The sequence below is a fragment of the Malus sylvestris genome, chromosome 14, assembly GCF_916048215.2.
Source record: "Malus sylvestris chromosome 14, drMalSylv7.2, whole genome shotgun sequence".
NCBI classification, from domain to species: Eukaryota; Viridiplantae; Streptophyta; class Magnoliopsida; order Rosales; family Rosaceae; genus Malus; species Malus sylvestris.
The window spans coordinates 9,601,633-9,622,978 of NC_062273.1; the positions used below are offsets into that span (position 1 = coordinate 9,601,633).

The following is a 21,346-nucleotide window of genomic DNA, read 5'->3' on the forward strand; positions in this document are numbered from 1 at the left end:
TAATATTTTGCTTATCCTGTATTGGGCTACCTATGTATATACCCGGACCAACCCGTTATCTTAACATGTGCTTATCAAGTTACCCGATAACGACCTAATTCTTTATCGTGTCGATCCGAAAACTTATTAATTTCGTGTTGGGTTAACGAATTGTGTCAGAAATTGACAGACCTAGTCAATATGTTATTGGTATTTATAGTAGATATTGTTAATATAAAATTGATATTATTATTTATCAATAGGTCAATATAATGTTGTTTATTAATATTCCGTACACATATCAAACGACCCGCTTATAACGTAGACGGTATCTTATGTTTCAGCCGTCCGATTAAATGGAACGGCCCATACTACCCCCGCACTTGTTTTTTTTTTTTTTTTTGTTTTTGTCGAAGCCCCCGCACTGTACATCTCCCTAACGTATTATACCTCCAGGTGATCCACCATTCGTCGTCATCAACTATGTCGTACGAGTACAGATTATTCTCAAGCGTCCTAGAAAGTTCGAGAGAAACTCGCACAAACGTTTCCAGCCTCAATCCTTAAAGTCTTTACTCGATAATTCGTCGTCGGTTCCTTATAAATACGCAACCAAATCCACTTCTTTTGCAAACAAACCCCATCACTTTTTCCACAATGACGCTCATCCCCAACTCCCGACTAGGAAGCAACAGTATCTTCGACCCATTCTCCCTTCAATCTGTGGGACCCTTTCAAGGATTTCCCATTCCCTTCCTCCTCATCCCTCTCCACCACCTTCCCTGAATTGTCTCGGAAAGAGGAGGTGAAGGTGGAGGTGGATGACGACAGGGTGCTTAAGATCAGCGGAGAGAGGAACGTAGAGAATGCGGACAAGAATGACAAGTGGCACAGAGTGGAAAGGAGCAGTGGCAAGTTCTTGAGGAGGTTTCAGCTTCCGGAGAATGCAAGGGCCAATCAGATTAATTCTGCCATGGAGAATGGAGTTCTGAGTGTGACTGTTCCAAAGGCGGAGGAGAAGAAGCCCGACGTCAGAGCCATTGAAATCTCTGATTGAAATTCTAAATTTTTTTAAAGATTTATCCATGCTATCTGCTCAGTCACAAATATGTATTAACAAGAGTGCCAAAGTTAAATTACAAATGTGTATTTGAGTTTAAGTATCGGTGATTGAGTGAGTTTAAATTGTCATCGAGGTTGATATTAATGAAATATAGACCTCTCCCTTTTTAATGACTCCATATGAGACTCCGCTCTTGATTTGGTGTTCTTCCTTGCTACATTCCATGCCTGACTATGAGTTTGATTTTTTTAGCAAGGGGACAAATTTTGCGGGAGAAGCTATTCTGTTTTCGGTAGGCAATAGGTGCAGAAGAAGACGAAACTCTTCATGATTGAAAACTTGCATGTGAGAATGAGATACTTTTACTTGCCCTGCCATTTTAGTTGGATCATTTGCCTTCTTTATTGGGCGGTATGCTTATTTTGTGTGACAACACTACAAACCATCCTGCGTTCCGCAAAAATGCTCCAATTCCAAGCGTCTAACCAAAAAGGGGTGTGCTATCCACATACATCTTTTTACTTCTTACACACTGCTTGTTAATTTCTATCCGTTGATCTTCTTCAATTCATCCGATCTGACGGCCAAAAATAAAAAAGATGTGAGAGAAGTAAAAAAGGTGTGTGGATATCACACCCCAACCAAAAAATCCCCCCTTCTTCCAACTTTTAGGTGCCGTACTATCCGCCCTAAAATAAAGGCAGGCTACTCTCCCTCGGGCTTTTGTTCTTGGCCGGAATCTAATTTCATGGAGCGTTAAGAACCAGCTTTTTATTCTAACAAGTAAGCAAGTAAACTATCTTCACACGATAAAGTTTCGCGATACATCAAAGCCCATCTCACAGCAAAGGGCAAGACAACTGAAATACAAACCCAAATAAAAACACAAAACAAAGCCAAACAAAACGTAAGGGGGAATGAAATTCCTCCAGCTTTTGAATACTTTTCCATTTTGTGCAATTGGATGTGGGGGGACGAAATTGTATTATCACGCCACCTTTGAGAGAAACTTGTCACAGTATTTGCAATCTTACACGTATATAATTAAGGGAATTTTAACAAAAAAAAACCTCCGATACTGTTTACTTTAACGAAAAACCATATTTTTACACTAAAAAATCAATCATGGTACTATTCATTTAACCATTTATTTTGTCCTTATCATTAAAACTCAAAGTTTTCAAGTTATTTTCATAGTTTTCCTTATAATTAACAACATTTTTGTCAATAGATGTGTCATAAGATCAATGGCAAAGTTAGGAAATGTTAAGGGGAGGGGCAAAATTTAAAAGGTAAAACATTCCAAAAAAAATGTAGTCAACCTTTTAGATAGTAGACAATATTAATATCGTTCATAATTTATCAATACAAACAAATTAGATGAAAACGTTGCACAATAGGCTTATTATTAGTAAAAACAAAAACATATCTCTTAATGTAAACAACCAAGCTATCACTCAACCATTGATCTTCCATTTTGTTACACAATAGTGTTTTGACAATATTCATAGCAAAAAAAAGCTCTCTCCACCCAAACTAATGTAAGAAGCTTACTAACTTGTAGTTTTCACACCTCTAGTCTTTACCAATTCCTTTGAAAAATCACTAATTTCTTTCAATAATGAAAACTCACTATGCATCTTCAAATCATGAATATAACTATCAAATTGAATTAGAATTATGAGGTCCACATGATTAAAATCTTGAGGATAAAGTTGGGAGAAATGATCTACTTTTTGTTGGTCAAAAGATGCAAAATTATTCACCGAACTCAAATATGTCATACAAAAGAAGCAAGTTGATATTTACTTCATTGAAGCAATCATTCAATTCTTTAAGTTGCATATAAAGGAAAATAGAAGCAGGCTGCTCTCCCTCGGGCTTTTGTTCTTGGCCGGAATCTAATTTCATGGAGCGTTAAGAACCAGCTTTTTATTCTAACAAGTAAGCAAGTAAACTATCTTCACACGATAAAGTTTTGCGATATATCAAAGCCCATCTCACAGCAAAGGGCAAGACAACTGAAATACAAACCCAAATAAAAACACAAAACAAAGCCAAACAAAACGTAAGGGGGAATGAAATTCCTCCAGCTTTTGAATACTTTTCCATTTTGTGCAATTGGATGTGGGGGGACGAAATTGTATTATCACGCCACCTTTGAGAGAAACTTGTCACAGTATTTGCAATCTTACACGTATATAATTAAGGGAATTTTAACAAAAAAAACTTCCGATACTGTTTACTTTAACGAAAAACCATATTTTTACACTAAAAAGTCAATCATGGTACTATTCATTTTACCATTTATTTTGTCCTTATCATTAAAACTCAAAGTTTTCAAGTTATTTTCATAGTTTTCCTTATAATTAACAACATTTTTGTCAATAGATGTGTCATAGCATCAATGGCGAAGTTAGGAAATGTTGAGGGGAGGGGTAAAATTTAAAAGGTAAAACATTCCAAAAAAATGTGGTCAACCTTTTAGATAGTAGACAATATTAATGTCGTTCATAATTTATCAATACGAACAAATTACATGAAAACGTTGCATAATAGGTTTATTATTAGTAAAAACAAAAACATATCTCTTAATGTAAACAACCAAGCTATTACTCAACCATTGATCTTCCATTTTGTTACACAATAGTGTTTTGACAATATTCATAGCAAAAAAAAGCTCTCTCCACCCAAACTAATATAAGAAGCTTATATACTAACTTGTAGTTTTCACACCTCCTAGTCTTTACCAATTCCTTTGAAAAATCACTAATTTCTTTCAATAATGAAAACTCACTATGCATCTTCAAATCATGAATATAACTATCAAATTGAATTAGAATTATGAGGTCCACATGATTAAAATCTTGAGGATAAAGTTGGGAGAAATGATCTACTTTTTGTTGGTCAAAAGATGCAAAATTATTCACCGAACTCAAATATGTCATACAAAAGAAGCAAGTTGATATTTACTTCATTGAAGCGATCATTCAATTCTTTAAGTTGCATATAAAGGAAAATAGAGATCCACACGATAGTAAGTGAAGTTCGTGAGTCTTGGAGCTTCATGCTTTAATTTTCCAGGTACTAAATGCAAGTCAAGTTAGGAACATTAATATTATTTTTCTCACAAAACTTTTGTTCATCAGGAAACAACTCCTCAAAATCATTATCTCTCAAGGATTAAAAGCAAATAAGATGAAATAACTTTAAATCCTGAACATAATAACAAGAATTAAAAAGGAACAATAACAAACATCAACCTATTGGTTCTCTTCAGTCTAAACAAATGAGATAAAGGGAAGATAATTGAAATGGTGGGCTGGTATCTTTGGGCAATAATATTTAATCAACTAAACAAACGGTAGTGAGGTTAGAAAGGAGCCCATATCAATAAATTAAAAAATAAGAAAGAAACTAAAAAGAACCCACAATCCACACCGTTTCATTAAAGGGAACACTGGAACAAAGCTTTATAAACAATAGCATATGACGATGTCATTTGGTATTTAAACATCATTAGGTCGTCTTCTTCCTTGAAAACATTAAAACCCAGTAGAGCATTTTAGCGCACCAGCCCAAATACTAGTAGGTTTAGAAGATCTGAGGGGCGGAATCCTCACTCTTAGTGGAGATTTCCTACTACCGGAGGGGCGGCCGCCCCTTCTTGCGCCTCTGTAGCTTCGCCACTGCATAGCATGATCGTGAATAATGACGAAAAGTAGCTATGCTTTTTGCTATTTAAATGGGAAGCATATGTATGGATTGCACAATTTGTTTTAAGCTTAGTAATTTTGTGAGGAAGATGAAAGCCATATAACTCCTCTAATTGTTAATCGAAAATATTATTATTAGAGGAAATTAAAACTGAGATGTTTCTGATTGGTCCTTGGCCGACTTTGATTACTTAGTTGAAAAGTGAACAAGTATAAAAGCTTATCGATTACCAAAAGAAATAGAATTCTCAAAAACGCTGTAATCAGTCAAACATTACTCTCCCACCCTTTCTGCTCTCTCTTTATTCCTTTCCCTCTCTGTTTTCCACGCAGCTTTCCTTCCCAAGTCCCAAACTTGAATGCGTGAATGCTTTTCATTTATTTCCTTTGATTTCTCTTTTCTGTTTAGCTTGCATTCGATGCACCCAAATGTCGCGTTGTGTTTGTTGGCGATGTTGCTTGTCAAGGCTTTGAGCAAATTCTCACAGGGTAATGATACGATGGAAATGCAGATGGATGCAGGATTTACGACTTTTATCATTTTTGAATGTATGAAGTTCCGAACAGTTGCATAATTGCAGAATAAAGACGACAAAATTCTGCAAAGAAAAAAAATAAACGAAATAGAATTTCGTCAACTTTATATTGCAATTGTGTTACGTAAAATTTCAATGATTAGAGAACGGTTAACGTTTTCAATTTAACCAATTTGGTCACTGTTTTCCTCATTGTGTACAATCTAAGTCACTTTTGTCAATTTCAATTTGCATTTTCTATATGGGGATGAACTCATTCTCTTTAGGGGTGGAAAAAAATACCAAAATTCCCGAACCGAACAAAAAAAGTCCTAAATTCAAACCAAGATCGTCCCGAATTGAAGATTCCGAACCGTTCGGGGTCCAATCCCGAATAATTGAATACAATTCGGGATCCCATATGCCCTTGTTTGGTGATCGCGTCCCAAACCAAAAATTATATATATAACAATTTATAATTAAATATATTATTAAATACACACTTTTAATTATTATAGGCAGTTGGATTTGGTTGAGATTAATCTCAACCGTTCATTTGTAACGAAAACTCTCCGGTCACTAGACTCACTTGATTCTTGACCCTCCCCTCTCACTCTGTCTCTCTCTCAACTAGTCTCCCCATCCCACCCCATCCCCCAACAATCTTTCCTACACCACCCAAATCCTCGCCTGAATCGCAAATCCACCACCCACACCAGTGACACACTATGATTCTCTTTGAATGTCCAAATTGGACTCGGTCTTGGTCTCACTATCTCAAATTCTCGTCTCGAAATCGTACAACGAGACGCAGTGTTCATGGAGGCGTCGTTTGCGCTCCTTCACCGACGATTTCTAGGGTTTGATTTCTACGACTGGAATTACTTTTTTGTGGTTGATTTCTAGGATTTGTGAAAATTGGGGTTTCTGCAATTTTGATTGTTTATGGATTTGGATTTCTGCAATTGGATTTGGATTTGTCAATTTGAATAACTTGAACTTCTGGGCATGCATGTCAATTAATCTTGTCGAAGAAGGAACCAACCTTTTATGCATGAACCTGTCTGTGACAGGAGGGGAACACCCCTTGCTTCGTAGTTGATATATTTTCCGAATCGTACCGAAATACCGAAAACATTTTAGGAATCCCGAAATTTCAGTTCGATTTCGGTTTTCAAAATCCTGTCCCGAAAAGGATTGGTTCGGGATTTGGGTTATACTTCTCGGTTTGGATCTCATCCCGAACCATCCATAATTATCTCACTATCAAATAATGTATATTCACCAAAAAAAAAAAAAAATTCATAATCGAAATCGTCCGTTTATTTGATGCATTTGATTATACATTTGAAATGACTAAACAATTTCGAATGAATTTTATAGTGATTATCTTTGAAGAAAAATTAAGAAATTTAATTATTATGATTATGATATTTTTACAATGAAGATCCAATATTTGCAAGTGCAGGAGAATGAGCTCATCCTTCTCAAATGAGAAACGCAATTATTGTTCTTTTAAAAAATACTTAAAAAAGGTTTTTAAGAAATATTTCTTTGTGTTTCTCTAGTTTTGATAGAAAACACATAGTTAGTGATATACAAAGTATACTAGTGCGTAAAAAATAAAGGGAACTTTAATGAAAAGCACCTGATACTGTTCACTTTAACGAAAAACCACATTTTTACACTAAAAAGTCAGTCCTGATACTATTCACTTTACCCTTTATTTTGTCCTTATCATTAAAACTCAAAGTTTTCAAGTCCTTTTCATTAGTTTTCCTAAAAATAAATACATACATGTACTATTCGACAACTCTACTAAAAGGTACTTTGAAAAATTCAAGCCATTGCTTTAAAATTTAAATATTAATTAATTTAAAACTTTACCATTTTTATCTTTTTAATAATATGTTAAAGTTACGTACAAAAGGTATTTTTTGTATAATTAAAAATATGTCAAAATAACGTGTATTAAAAGTAAAAAGTAAGTACGTATATTGGAGTTTTTACAAATGCGCAATTTAACAAAATACTTATGGAAAATAAAAATATTTCTTAAAAATATATATGTATACACAAATTTACTAACTCTAACTCAAAGTCTTTAAAAGTCTTGTGTTGTGTCTTCATCTTTGTGAGTGTCCCACAACTGACCTTAAAAGATTTGCAAGTCTTTTTATAGTGATCTTTTTAAAAAAAAATTATAGGGAAATACTCCAAAATGGGAAATGCTCACATATAAATACTAAAAACCCTTAACTCATTTCATCATTTTTGTCATTTGGAAGAGAGGATGTCGAAAGAGCTTTGTGAGCTTAGCGTTTCTAGGTTGAGCTCAAATCTCTGAGCTTCGATTTCCAAGAGAGAGAAGTCGAGAGTGAAACTTCAAAGTGGGGGTTTCTCATTTGCATCAGTGTTTCATCCTTAAAGATATGATTTTTGTACCAAATTTGTCGTTTTGGTTGGAAAGTTCCATTCTTTCCGGCTAGTGAAGCTTCGGCAGCCATATTTCCATTGCCATCAGGTTCGTCTCTCTCTCTCTCTCTCTCTCTCTCATCTCTTTCTCTCTCTAACTCAGTCATTGTCTCCATTTTTGCAACTAATTACTTGTTTGTTCAATTAGGTTTTTTTGGATTTGTAGAGATGAGAAGTCAAACAAAAGAGGGATGGGGAAGAGAGGGCTCGAAATGTGTTATGGAAATCTTTATTTGTTTATGGGTTTTGTTATTTTAGACTTCTGGATTTCAATTTTAAGAATTTTGCTTTTTAATTTTTTCTTAGGGTATTGAAGATTCATGGAGTTGTGTTTGTGGATTTGGCTAAGTGAGTTTGTTACGGAATGCTCAACATTTGTTAATTTTTATGAACTTGCAAATTTTTGTGAATTCAATATGGAATGGGTGTTTGTCTAAAAATGTTTGTGAATTACAAGTCTTAGTTTAATATGAAAGAAATTGTACACGATATGCACATGATATGCACATGATATGCACATTTGTCATCTCTATTTGATTTGCCCTATGCTTGTATATAGTTATCAGTATTTACAAGGTGTTGGATTCTGGGTTTCAAAAAGGTCCTTTAGACGATGAGTTAAAACCATAACAATGGGTTTAGAAAAAAGAAAAAGATGTAAAAACCTCCAAGTTTCGAACCTATGTCTTGTTGAAACTATGAATGTATAATCCCCACCATTCCAAAATAGTTAGATATGTCTGGACCAACCCATGCACAACATGATGTAAGGAGTGTGAGATTTGATAACACACTAACCTTTAGTTGGAAATGAAGTAACAACATTTGGAAGCATCTTTCAAGTTGGGGGACAAAAAAGTAGTGGTGGGGAAACTTATAACTTTTGAAACTCACATGCATCGCATCCTCACCACATAAACACCTTCAACACATTCCCTCTTTTACCCAATTGATTTCATCCTTATCATGGTAGACTTATGTATAAATACGCTTCTCACACATAGTTGTAATAACCATTAACTCTTCTAAAAAATTAGACTTCTCAGATAGCCAAAACAATTAAGAACACAAACATATCCAAGTTCCCACATGAAACTAAGGGCTTTAACGCAGAGTTCCACGGGTGGTACAACATGAAACCTCCTCCACTTCCAAGGTCGCCGAAGGCAAATCTTACATCATCATTTAGCTCTGTGGACTCGGAGACGCCACTGAAAAGTATAGATTAGGTCGCAGGTGACTCGACTATGAGACGAGCATCATCGAGTATTGGAACCACAAGCTAATGAAGGTAGAAAAATAGCTTGTGGACCTCGACAGTGAAGCCAACGAAGCGCTTTACCGTGTAAGCAATCATAAAACGAAGGCTGACACGTCTAGATAAAGGATCACATTCCTAAATTTTGAATTGTTCCAGAAACGTCGGGCCCATATTGAGTCGTATGAGCGTTCTTGGGAGGGAAATGTGATGCGAAAATTAATTTAACACACAAATTTAACCCTCTTTTAACAACTATAGTATAAGTATAAGTAGGGATCGTTTTGGACCGGAGATTAGAAGGGCTTGCTAATAACCTCTAAACTGACTCAAAAACATAAAACTAAACTTAAAAATACTTAACAAGACTCACAAGACTCAAAGCAAACTTAAAATACTCAAAACAACTTAAAACAACTAAATAAACTTAAACTAGACACTAGGAATGACTTTGGACGAAAATTTACTTTTACTTGAATCAAAACATTTAAAAACACAAATTAAAACAAATTCTAACTAATTAGACAAACTAAAGTAAAGGGGGATTGAGTTTTGGACGAAGTTGAAACAAACAAACAAATATGAAAAACTAGACAGATTGTAAAACAAATTTGAGAAATAAGATGATGGATAGGATAGCTAGAGGCTTTTTCTCCATACATGACATGTATGCAAACAACTCGATTTCCAATTACTACTTCATTGAATTATGAATGACAATGCTCCAAATTAACCGTGACATCACTAATTAACTCTCAGATTTTCCTTGTTTTATTGGATTGGATGACATCATTCGACAACCCAAAACATTCTTCTAAAGTTCCCTACATGACATCATAATAGAGATACAATCAAAGATCATTATGTTTAATGAAAATCATAAGCATTGACAAAGCACTTGGAACTATGACATCATGTCACTCATGCTAGGAATTGAACTTAACGCGATCGTTTATAAGCGACCTTCACTACATGTGAATATAAGTTTGTAACGATTATGTGAAACTTCCTTATATTCTAGCAACGGATTTATACATGCCAATTAAGTGTCGACCCTTAATTAACAAATACAAATAAGTTATCAATCAAATAGTTAAACCAATTGCATTCACGATTCAAGAGTTTATAACTGGAATTTATCAAATTATATTGTACACATAATCATGGCTTTGAAATCACTCCTAACCAATAGGGGTTTAGCCACTCATATTTACAACAAAACGAAAGGAAATTTGAAATCACTCCTAACCAATAGGGGTTTAGCAACTCATATTTACAACAAAACGAAAGGAAATGAATTTAAACATTAGAAACAAAAGAAAGAAAACACCTAAACGTTCCAACGATCCAAGTTGGACAGCAAGCACGTCCAAACACTTTCTTTCTCTTCCTTTGCTACGGCACAAGGTGTTGGTGAGTGTTTGAAGGTTTATTTGTATGGAGGAATGGATGTGAAGATGAATGGATGTGTGTTGGATGAAGGTTGTGTTGAAATAGGAGTGAATGATCTAACCAAGTATGAACTCAATTTATGTTACACACACTTCCTTTTATAGAGGAAGTGCATGGCAATGGAGGGGAACATGGAGTGGTGTAGCAATTGAGTGCAATGATGCATGAAATCTGAAATGATGGAGGGAACAAGGAATGGTGTAGCAATTGAGTGCAAGGAATGGTGTAGCAATTGAGTGCAATGATTCAATGTAATGATGCATAAATCTGAAATGATGGAGGGAATAAGGAATGGTGTAGCAATTAAGTGCAATGAGTGGTGTTTGAAATGATTCAAAGGTGAAAATGAAGTGATGATGCAAAGCATGGGGTAAAATGGAGTGGTGTTGCAGCTAAGGAACATGAATGATTGTGCACATGGTAGAGAAAGGAAATGGAGGTGGAATGATACAACAAATGAGTCAATGGAGGGAACATGGATGATGATGCACGGTATAGGAATCCAAAGGGAGTGCAATGGTAGTGCACGACAATGATGGAAAAGTGAATGGTGGAGTGACATTCTTTTGTGGCAGAGCTCTTTGTCCTTTTTACATTAATTCTTCTTTCTCTTTAACACATTCCTAGCCTCTTTAGTCTTTAATTTCGTCCATCCACCTTGCTCCATGCGTGTGTTATTCATTCCAAGCCCAAAACTGCTCTAAAATGCATTTTATTACTTCATAAAGCTTATGGATCTACAAACACACGCAAATAGCTTAAAATATATAATTAACTAAGAAATAACAACATAAATGCATGAGAACAAGCTAACTCAGTCGCATAAATATGCTCCTATCAAAATGCCGAAATAGATGAGGAACACAACAAGGGATTTGAGGATTTTCGTCGACTAGCGAAGGGAAAGGAACCACGTCGACCATAATGGGATTATATGACATTTTATTGTTGTGCAATGTATTAGCTAAGTATTTTATGATAATAAACATGCGTACTATGTATCCTTGTTATATGCACATAACATGTACATACCATGCACACATAATGCACATTAAATGCATATAATATGCATATCACTTTTTAATATCATATGCACATGATATGCCATGTGTTAGACATGCACACCTTATGCACGCAACCTACACGACATATGCACATCATATGCACAAACCGGGAAAATTTTGTGAAATTTCTGCAATTGAATTGAAACACAAATTGGAACATACCCAGTATTGTACCCCGTCAAAAATCAAAATGTTCCCACATGTTACTATAAACCCAGTTAGCATTAGCATGTTGGCCTTAGGATTCTCTTCAAGACTAGGCATAATTACAAAAAAAACAAGCCCAAGGTGTCATCATTACCATGTCATCGATCTAACTTGCGTCCACTGTTTCCCACTCATCAATGCTTGTCTTTCTTTTTATTATTTTCTTTGGATATTGTGCATGAATAACTGATATGCAAGAAAATGCACATGCCATGCACAAAAAAAGCACAATACATTCAAAGTACATGCACAATAAATGCACATGTAAAATGCTACGGTGCAATGTTGGTGGATGAACATTTTTTGTGATATGTTAATGGCTTTAATAGGGACTCGTTTTGTTTTTTTTTTTTCCTTTACTTTTCTTCAAATTTAGTTGTCATGTACTTTTTGTTAGTAAATGGAAAAGGGAGAAGTTTTTGGTATCATTAACAATGTTTGCTTTCTTAAATGAAAAGATGCACAACACAAAGCATGAACAAAGCATGCTTAAGTCTCCAAAACCTGATGTCGTTGGTTCGAATCATATAAGATGTGATTTTGTGTCGTTGTTCATCACATTACGTCAAAATTAGACTACAATAATTGAGTAAAAACCCAAATTTGACCTCGTTTATGCATCTCGTGTACATAGAGTGTATAGTTTTCTAGAAAAATTGAATCCTGCCAAGAAATATTTGACCCCAGCAATGGAACCCACGAACTCACAAAATACAGGTAAAGCCAAGAAACCCAACAGTCATAACACATACGAACCCAGAAATTAATACTCATAAATATTGCACCTTGAAATCAAAACTCATAAACAAACCTTTAAAAAATTAAAAATATTATTCACCAAATATCGTAAAGAAACCCGCATCACTCGTATTGGGCTTTGGCTCATGTTGATTCATTAACTCCCACCTGCGACTTTCATGCGATTTTTTGTGGATGAATTATCATCCATTACATACCAAGCTTTTGGAATTGTGAGTTGGGAATTTTACTGCCACCTAAAAGTTAAATGTGATCTAAATCTTGGGTCACCAGTTCAAAAATAGAGGAGAAAGGGGATTGGTGAAAGGATGGCAATTCGTGAGAAAGAAAGACAGTAATCGAGGGAGAGAGATATTTATATTTTGATTGAGGAGAGAGAAAAACATCGCCACCTACTCCATAACCCCACCATGTTTGATGTCTGAATGCCGCAACTTTAACACTTCCCTCCGCCATTTCACGCCATTTATCTTTTTGGGTTTCACGAATGTCGGCTCCCGAGACAACCCACCACCGTCGTTCGGCCACCGGAGGCAGAGTCGCATCGGTCTTGGATGATTCCGAAGAAGATGTGGATTGGTCAATGGAGGAGGTGGATTTAGAGAGTGGGGTTTTGGAGGTGAAGACGGTGGTGCATTTGAGTAAAGATGAATTGCGGGATTTGCCACTTGGGTTTGGAGGGAGGTGGTGGGACCGACCTTGCCTCTGGGGTTCCGATTGACTTGGGATGTTCTTGCAAGGGGGATTTGGATGCTGCTCATAAGTAATGTGTTGAGACTTGGTTCAAGATCAAGGGAGATAAGTGAGTACAAAAAATTTCTGAATTTAATTCATTATTATTATTATTATTATTTAATTCATTATTTTCTTTGAATTTTGGCATTTTTGCTTGAAATTATGAACACCCATTTGTTGGATTTTGAATGTTTGTTATGCGTGAGTGTTTAATGTTCATCCGAATTGCCTGTAATGGAACAGATTAATTGGCTTGTTTTGTGGTGAAATTGTACCTTTTGGAGATAAAAAACAACACGAGTTCAAAAACTTTAGGATTATGTTCTTGTTCTATTTCTGTATTGAAGTGCAAGCACATAGATGTAATTGGTTTCCGGAGTCGCTCTCTCACTTTTGATGGGTTTTACTTCAAACTATGATCTTACTATGAGCATGTTGCAACCAATACCATAATGGCAGAGCAAAGTGAAAACTGTGGAGCCAAAAATAATCTCAAAATCATGGAGCTGACACGTGGATTATTCCCCAAGAAATACAAGACTGCCCCTATTAAATGAGTACGGAGTAGTCTCATCACCATGTCTGTCGAGGTAGAGCAGATAGAAATCAACGACTGCTTAAGACACCCCTGCCCCTAAGAAAAGTCAAAGGTATTTATAATAGGATAATTCCTTATTCTTATCATAAATATATTCCTAATCAAAGAATACCTCTTTCAAGTAAGTTACCCTAATTCCATTTATTTAGGATATTTACCTAATTACTCCAAGATATTTATTTACACAAATATCTTGGAATATTCCACCCAAAATCCACCATTGGACTGACCACCCCTAAACCCTAGAGGGACAGCCCACTTCCTCCATTTCTCCTATAAATACTTCATTTATCTCTAAAATTCAAGAGGCTTATTGTTGCCACTTAGTACTATGGTCTAGTAGTATTCATCTTCACTTGTAAGTGAGAGATCTTAGGTTTGATTATTGCCAAAGTCGAGTTTGAACCACATTATTGGTAGCCCATTGTGAAGCTAACCTCACCCTCTCCCCTTAGTGTAGATAATATCACTTGTTAAAAAAAAAAAGGAATCTTTTTGCTACCCACAAACACTCAAATACATTATTTTCAGAATTCAAACTTTGGTATCGGAGATTCTTTGACCAAAGCCCTCACCCCCACCCCCTCCCCAAAAAAAATTTATCATGGGCATGTGAGGCTTTTGACCTTAATTTTAGGTGTATTATTTTGCAAGTGCATTTTCGTCAAAGGAAGAGACCGCAGAAATTTGCATCAACAAAAACATCACACTGTTCTTATTGGGCATATTCCAATACTTAGCATGTGGGAACCACGACAACTAAAATCAATCCTCACTTAAGATAATGTATAAGTAAAATAGATCAAAATTAACATGCACAGGCAACACAAAATCTATATTTCTTCTATTTATGTACGAATAAATTTCAGGTAACATAACGTTTTCCTTCATTTCTTTTCATTATTAAGTTTTGGGAAAAACAAGTCACAAGAATGTAAAGTCCTCAAGTATGGAAAAAATCCAACCGAATCAGCATCCTATTTGGTGTACGATCATTTAGTCTGATTAGAAATCAAGTTTTGTGCAAATACACATCAACACAACAGAACACAACATAGTCTCTTGACAGCCTCAAAAAATGAAACGCCTGCAATCATCTTTCTCTCAAGCCTTATCTTGGCACACTAGAACAAAACAGTTCATCTACCACGTCAATTCTATCACGGACATATATAGCTCGTGGTAAAAACTATTCAATTACCACAACCAAGTTTAACCCGTGGTAGATAACATTAATCCACCACGGTTAAATTTTGGCCCATTGTTAAAAGCGAATAATCTACAACGGACATTTAAATCCGTAATGGAATATCATAATTACCACAGGATATGCTCGTATTGGTTACTTCAAACTACCACATCATCTTTTGTGAATTCACCACATCTTTAGCCCGTTGTGGATGATTTTATCGTTCATAATTGAAAGCATTTGGAAGAGGCGGGAGATTAAAAATTTGGAGGGCTGTCAAAATTTTGGCTTGGCGCCCAAAATCTCAACTCCTTATTTTCAAAGAGAGCGCATTAACTCCCCCTCCTCCTTTTCATTTCTCTCTCGCAGCTTCTGTGCCTTTCCTCTTCAAAAATTTCCAAACGCCTCCACCTCTGCATACCTGAGCCCAATTCCACCTTTTTGGAATCAGAAACAAAACCATCTCTAATTGCAAACCCAGCGAGTTCCTCGCGAACTCGTCCTCCCTTCTGTCGACTGCGCACCCAAGTCCATGGCTTTTTCTGTAAGGTAAAAATCCCAAAGCTTGTTCCAATATGCTCATGTATGTGTTCTGTATATGAAAATCCATACAAGAATTTTCTGAAATTCGATCACGACAGTGGCTCCGGCGGGTCCTATTTAGATGATAGGTATGGGGGATACAACCGAAGCCGATCTGATTTGGGTTTGGATCCATATGGGAAACGGTGTAATGCAGGTCCCGATGCGGTATGGTGACGGTGTTTATGCTTACGGAGGTGATAAGGTGGAGTTGTATGGAGCTCACGGCACCGCACCCAAGTCGTCAAGTTCGACTTTATTCGATGATTACGGGAGGTCGATCAGTATCCCATTTGGGAAAACCACACCGGTGAGCTCGAACAAGATCGTCCAGGCAGTACCCAAGGTCGATACGCAAGAGGACGCAAAGAGTGGGGTGCAGAAGTTTCGGGTCAAGCTATTAGCTGAAAGTGGAGGGCAGAGCACTATGGATGTCCTTTGCCAGGTATGAACAAGGAGATACTATGTTCTATATAAGTAAAATTTTAACTTTAATTAGAAGCATAGAACTTGTTAGTTTCTATTGTGTTTACTGTGATTGGATTTTCACCTAGTTAATTTTCACTTATAATTGTGTTGTTGTGGGAACGGATTAGTTCCGTTATGTCGTTCAATGCCACTGATTTCAACAACTTAACTTTGTAGCTTAGGTTACAACTGTAATTGGGAGCCTTAACAGAAGAAATCATGTTTTCACATAAATGTTACTTTAACACTATGGCCTCTTGGTCTATGTTGGAATGGATTACCAAGGTAAGAGTTATAAAAACACCACCTTGGACTCACCTATTTTTGAAATGCATATTATCATGAAGCTGTTTCTGGTATTCCTCAGGATGATCATCTTTATGTTGGTTTATAGTATGGGTAGTGTTTAAAATGCCATCCATTGCTCTTCTTTAGTTCCTTCCCCCTGCTTTCTTTCAAATCATTCATATTCATTTTGCTTTAGCATCAAGTTCGTTAAGGAACTTTTAATTTATGTCTTGAGGTAAAAGTAATTTGTATGTTTATTTTTCTTCTCATGCAGAAAACTGACTCATCTACCTTCGCCTTTTAGTCAAAGAGCTATGTGCCAAGGCGTATTAGATTGCAGTCAAATAGTTACACTGCCAACACCGTTTGGATACAGTGACTGCTGCAACTGTACAAGTTGGAAACTTGGAAATTTTGCCTTTCCCCTTGTCCTAAAAAAATAATGGTCCCCCTTATTTATTGACAACATGTAATTAATTAGGGCCTAGGTGATGGTTTCCTTGTTTCTACTCCTCCTGTTATTTGACATGTTGTCATGTAGTAAGTATAAACATTGATACTTGTTTTGAGATATATGTGATGCTTTGGTTCTATGTGAAAATTACTGAAGGTGGGCTGGATTAATCATTTCTTGTTTCAGTTATATATGTAGTAAATATGCAATTTTGTTGGTTATTTTGTACTAAAATAAATAAATACAGATATATATATATATATATTTGTTAAATAGTTTTATTTTTTTTTAATTTTGGAAAATAATTTATAACGGCCATTAGATGTGGTCAATTAGTAATCGACAATGGCATTAGCACGTGATGTTAGATCTCAATCTACCACAGGTACAATCCGTGGTTATATTGCATTTCACAACAGGCATAACCCGTGGTAGAAATTGAGACTTTTTATCACATCCAGAATACTAACGGGCACAGTGTCCGTGGTGGATTGCAATTTATCACGGGCATTCACTGTGATAGATGAGCTTTTTTCTTCTAGTGGCACTGAGACTCAAGCCAAGTAGTGTATGGATAGAATTGGTGTGTGTCGAGTTTTAGCACCAACGAGCATGGTACCCCATGATAGTGGTGTATTTATGCAATGAAAATTGGAATAGTACTGCATCTTAAGACACGTTTACCTGAAAAATATAATGGGGAATAAAAAAACAAAAAAACAAAAAAACAAGTGGGCGTAAAATATTTTCCGAAAAAAATCACATGGAACAAAACTTTGATTACGGTTTGTTTAAAAAAAAAAAACATCTAATTAGGGAAAAGAGTACCGGCCTTTACTACAATATGGTCTCCCAACATATGAACGGGCCACTTGATAGTATGGTTTAGTAATATTCCTCAAGTTTTAATAAGAATAGCCAAAATTTATGGCTCAATTTCATAAATGTTACTTTTTATAAAATCTTTAAAAATAACAGAAAGTCCACTTAAATAGACTTAAATACCCTCAATATTAAAACCAAATAAACATAAGGATGTAGATGGTAGTGTAATGGAAAAAATTCTCAGCTGCTACCTCTTCATAACTACGTAGATTTTCGAAATGATGTGGAAGAATTTATTGCTGCTCGAACTCAGAAGGTGGAGGGGGTGTGACTTCACCACTGCTCGCGGAGGTGCTTGCTCCATGTACAGTGATGGAATTGGCCAGGGAACTAGGAGTTGAGGCGATTTAATTTGGAGGAGACTCTTCCAGTGTACTTGCTGCCAATAACCAGAAGGACCACGATGAAAACTCCCATTTTGCACTACTACAAAAGGGGATATTACTGTTGGAGTAAAAACGACAAGAAACACCACTTACTGTCGGATTATTGGTAAAAATCCGACATTAAATCGTGCAATGTCGGATAGAGGAAGCGACACCAATGCTACCGTCACAAAAAGGGTATTGACGTCCCTGAGGCCCCTTAATCCGCCACCATGAAGCAAAATAATATAAAATAAAAAGGAACAAAGGCGTCGCTGAAAATTGACATAGATACTGACGTCGATTATAAGCGACATAGAAAGGAACAAAGGCGTCGCTCCAAACTGACGTTAGGTAACAAATAAACAATTAAATATCACAGTTACTGTCGCTTCCAACCGACATCACTTGAGTTAAATAAATAAAATAGTCAAACTGATGTCGATCGTAACCAACATTACCTAACATCTCGAGAAAACTGACATAGGTGCTAACGTCGCTTATAAGTGACACTAGATATATTAAAAATAAAAAATTTAATAAATCTTCCTCAGTTTTTAATTAATAATAATTACAAAAAAATTATATAAAAATAATTCCAACTAATATATCATATATAGGTCAAGGCAACCATTAACAAAAACTCATAACAAACATTTTATATTTTACATAACATACAAAAACTCATCCGTCATAACAAACACCAAATCCAACATTACAAATACAACATACAAAAAAAAGAAATAGAAACTATAAATGCTAGCACAAGTGTCATACATGCCCTAACTCTTGCAAAAGATTTTGCACCAGTTTTGTGGTTCATTGTCTTTAACCGCCTATTATGCTTATTTTTTGCAGCAATCTCCTGAAGAAAAAAAAAATTATTAAACAAATTTCAAGCTATAATAAACTAAATAATAAAAAGTTTACCTTCATTTTTTATTTATTCCAGTAGGACACCAAATCAGCTCACTGTCGAGGATTCACATTAGGAGGTGTGTTCTGGTGCTCCTTGATCGGTTTATTAATATAATTTTTTTTTTTCATTTATTTCTATACTCCTTATGCGCATGCTCCGCAATATGAAGTGTCATGTGACGGATCATGGGCATTTTTGCCATATCCTTTTCTTGAAAAATAATAGTTTCCTATACTCATCAAAAAAATCAAGCAAATTAATTATTACGATAAACATTGACTTATTACACTCTCTTCAAGTAACAAAAAAATATTTATACCTTTATTCTATTCCAGAAAGCATCCTTGCGATCTTCCTTGATCATATGCCAATCTCTCACCAACGGAATATTTCTATAATCTCTAACCTTTGCCGCTACATGTTTTGAAAAAGCACTAGAATTTTCACTAATGCATTTTCCAGAAGCATCAAAAGAACAAGGTTGTTCCTTCCAGTTGGGAATTGAGGGTCCCCATCGTCGTTGAGTTGTTCCTTATAAATACAGAAAAAAACCAAGGACCAAAAAACAATTTTCAATTTGGGCATCATACTAGATAGACTACAAAACAAAAAACTGAAAGTAATAACCATAATAAATTAAAAATGGACCACCTTCGACTTCTTCCTCTTCGAATTGGATTTCGTGCATGCTCATCTTCAAAATGATCCATAGCAAAACAATCTGCAAGAAGAAGTACAAAAACTAAAAAGTGAAAAGGGAGATGAAATGGAAGTACGGACCGAATTGGGAAGGAGAAGGAGAGATTGAAATTAGGGAAAAAATGAAGCACGGATGAAATGGGGAAAAAGGGGTTTAAATATGGATGCTGAGTTGGCGTCGGTTGAAACCGACATTAAGTGCCTGACGTCATATTAAAACCCACTGGCGTCGCAATAAGTGGGGCTTAGTGTCAGTTGAAACTGACACCCACTGCTGACATGCATTACGTCTAATTAAATCCACCCACTTTCTAACAACATTTATTGGACCAAACGTGGCATCGGTTTAGTTAACCTTGGTGTCGATTTAAACTGACCCCACGCCTGACACACTTTACTGATACATTAAATCAAACAACCACTTTCTGATTTTACCAAAAAAAAAACAACCACTTTTTGACATAGTTTTTTTTAAATTCAAATGGCGTCGCTTTAGTTAACCTTGGTGTCGATTAAAACTGACACCATAGTCTGACAAGCTTTAATGAATTGCACGTTAGAAGAACAAATAAGAAAGTTGAGAGAGAAAGAGGAACAAGAACACACGGGGAGGGTTTATAAATTGAAAGAACAAATAACAAATATGCAAGAGAGGAAGAAGAAAACATAGGGAGAGTATATAAAGGCGATCAATATGTCGCTTACAACCGACATCGAGTTTCAAAATATTTAGAAAAACTAAAATCTATGTTGCTCAGAACCGACGCAGGCTTTAAAATATTTAAAAACAATAATTAGTGTCACCTAGAAGCGATACCCATACTTTATGTCGCTTAAAAGCGACGCCAGTATTTAAAAATTATTAAAATATATGTCGGTTATAAGCGACATTAAATGTTTATGTTGGTTTAAAAGCGACATAGACATTTTATGACGCTTATAAGCGATAGTAAATCCGACGTCATGTTCAGTAGGTGTTTAACTGTCTTATCCGTTACTATATTATATTAAACCGACACCACCCACTAACACTATAAGGCCCTTTTGTAGTAGTGTTGGTACAGTAATTAAGGAGGTGCGTTATTATCTACGATCACTCCCAATTTTGAAGATTTTGCATACATGGAGAGGGGCAAATTGGGTGGCTCATCAATTAGCACGGTTTGGATTGCTTTCGGAGGCAGAACGAGCATGGTTTGAAGAACCACTCGATATAATTTGTGACTTTCTTTTTTAGGATATAATTCATATTTAATTTTGATGCGGGACGCTCTTTTTCCTTTTGTCCAGATTGAAATCCCTGGCAAGGTTTTTATCAAAGCCCACGTAATTGCACCCTATCCTCATGTTTACATACGTTTTCCTATTATCTATGAATGAATATGTTACTTTACCTCAACAAAAAGTCAATGAAATGGAGATCAATGAGAATTTGCAGACGCTTGTCTATGATGTATCAATTGCCTAGCTATATAGGAAAACACAAATAATTCAACAAAAAAAGATCATCTGGTAGACTTTGATATGGAGTTGTTGATTGGGAATAATATTGTTGAATGTGAGTTGTTCATAAAAAAAATCATCTAGTCACTTGCATTATATTATCAAATAGGCAATTTTTCCCTTCTGAATGTAATTTGCTGCTTATATAGATAGATGACCATCGATTATATATA

At 35.6% G+C, this 21,346-nt stretch overlaps 2 protein-coding genes, 1 long non-coding RNA gene and 1 pseudogene across 6 annotated transcripts in view; 2 read left to right on the top strand and 2 right to left on the bottom strand.

Moving 5' to 3' along the window:
• LOC126598651 (uncharacterized) overlaps nucleotides 1-3,535 on the bottom strand; it is a 56,855-nt gene extending 53,320 nt beyond the window's left edge. Inside the window, exon 1 of one of the 2 annotated variants that reach the window (XR_007614913.1) lies at nucleotides 3,524-3,535. This is a non-coding gene — a long non-coding RNA (uncharacterized LOC126598651). Of the gene's footprint in view, nucleotides 1-2,364; nucleotides 2,377-3,523 lie in introns of those variants that run through there. The other variant, XR_007614912.1, reaches the window with a different exon arrangement.
• LOC126598650 (class I heat shock protein-like) lies at nucleotides 616-1,248 on the top strand (annotated as a pseudogene).
• Nucleotides 3,536-15,324: 11,789 nt separating the features above from the next.
• On the top strand, nucleotides 15,325-16,949 carry LOC126599503 (protein FREE1-like). 3 transcript variants are annotated; one of them, XM_050265895.1, is made up of 3 exons: nucleotides 15,325-15,559; nucleotides 15,750-16,037; nucleotides 16,243-16,435. In XM_050265895.1, the coding sequence occupies exons 2-3, from the start codon at nucleotides 15,756-15,758 to the stop codon at nucleotides 16,291-16,293; spliced, it is 333 nt and encodes a 110-aa protein (XP_050121852.1). In that variant the 5' UTR covers nucleotides 15,325-15,559; nucleotides 15,750-15,755; the 3' UTR covers nucleotides 16,294-16,435. The 3 variants fall into 3 exon arrangements, with proteins under 3 accessions (XP_050121852.1, XP_050121850.1, XP_050121851.1); XM_050265893.1 differs by having other exon boundaries at nucleotides 15,325-16,037; XM_050265894.1 differs by lacking the exon at nucleotides 16,243-16,435 and adding an exon at nucleotides 16,623-16,949 and having other exon boundaries at nucleotides 15,328-16,037.
• A 1,736-nt stretch (nucleotides 16,950-18,685) lies between these two features.
• On the bottom strand, nucleotides 18,686-19,768 carry LOC126599504 (uncharacterized). The gene is made up of 3 exons (XM_050265896.1): nucleotides 19,623-19,768; nucleotides 19,291-19,502; nucleotides 18,686-19,200 (listed from the first exon to the last, which is right to left on the bottom strand). Exons 1-3 carry the CDS (start codon nucleotides 19,663-19,665, stop codon nucleotides 19,096-19,098), a joined length of 360 nt encoding a protein of 119 aa, XP_050121853.1. The 5' UTR covers nucleotides 19,666-19,768; the 3' UTR covers nucleotides 18,686-19,095.
• Between the last annotated feature and the right edge of the window lie 1,578 nt (nucleotides 19,769-21,346).

Excerpts from the sequence above, each read along its gene's own strand:
- LOC126599504 (XM_050265896.1), bottom strand. The coding sequence starts at position 19,665 with ATGAGCATGCACGAAATCCAATTCGAAGAGGAAGAAGTCGAAG. Across the intron at positions 19,503-19,622 it reads CGAAGAGGAAGAAGTCGAAG|GAACAACTCAACGACGATGG; the intron begins GTGGTCCATTTT and ends TGTATTTATAAG. Across the intron at positions 19,201-19,290 it reads CTTTCTGGAATAGAATAAAG|GAAACTATTATTTTTCAAGA; the intron begins GTATAAATATTT and ends TGATGAGTATAG.
- LOC126599503 (XM_050265893.1), top strand. The coding sequence starts at position 15,675 with ATGATAGGTATGGGGGATACAACCGAAGCCGATCTGATTTGGGTTTGG. Across the intron at positions 16,038-16,242 it reads CTATGGATGTCCTTTGCCAG|GTTACAACTGTAATTGGGAG; the intron begins GTATGAACAAGG and ends TTTGTAGCTTAG.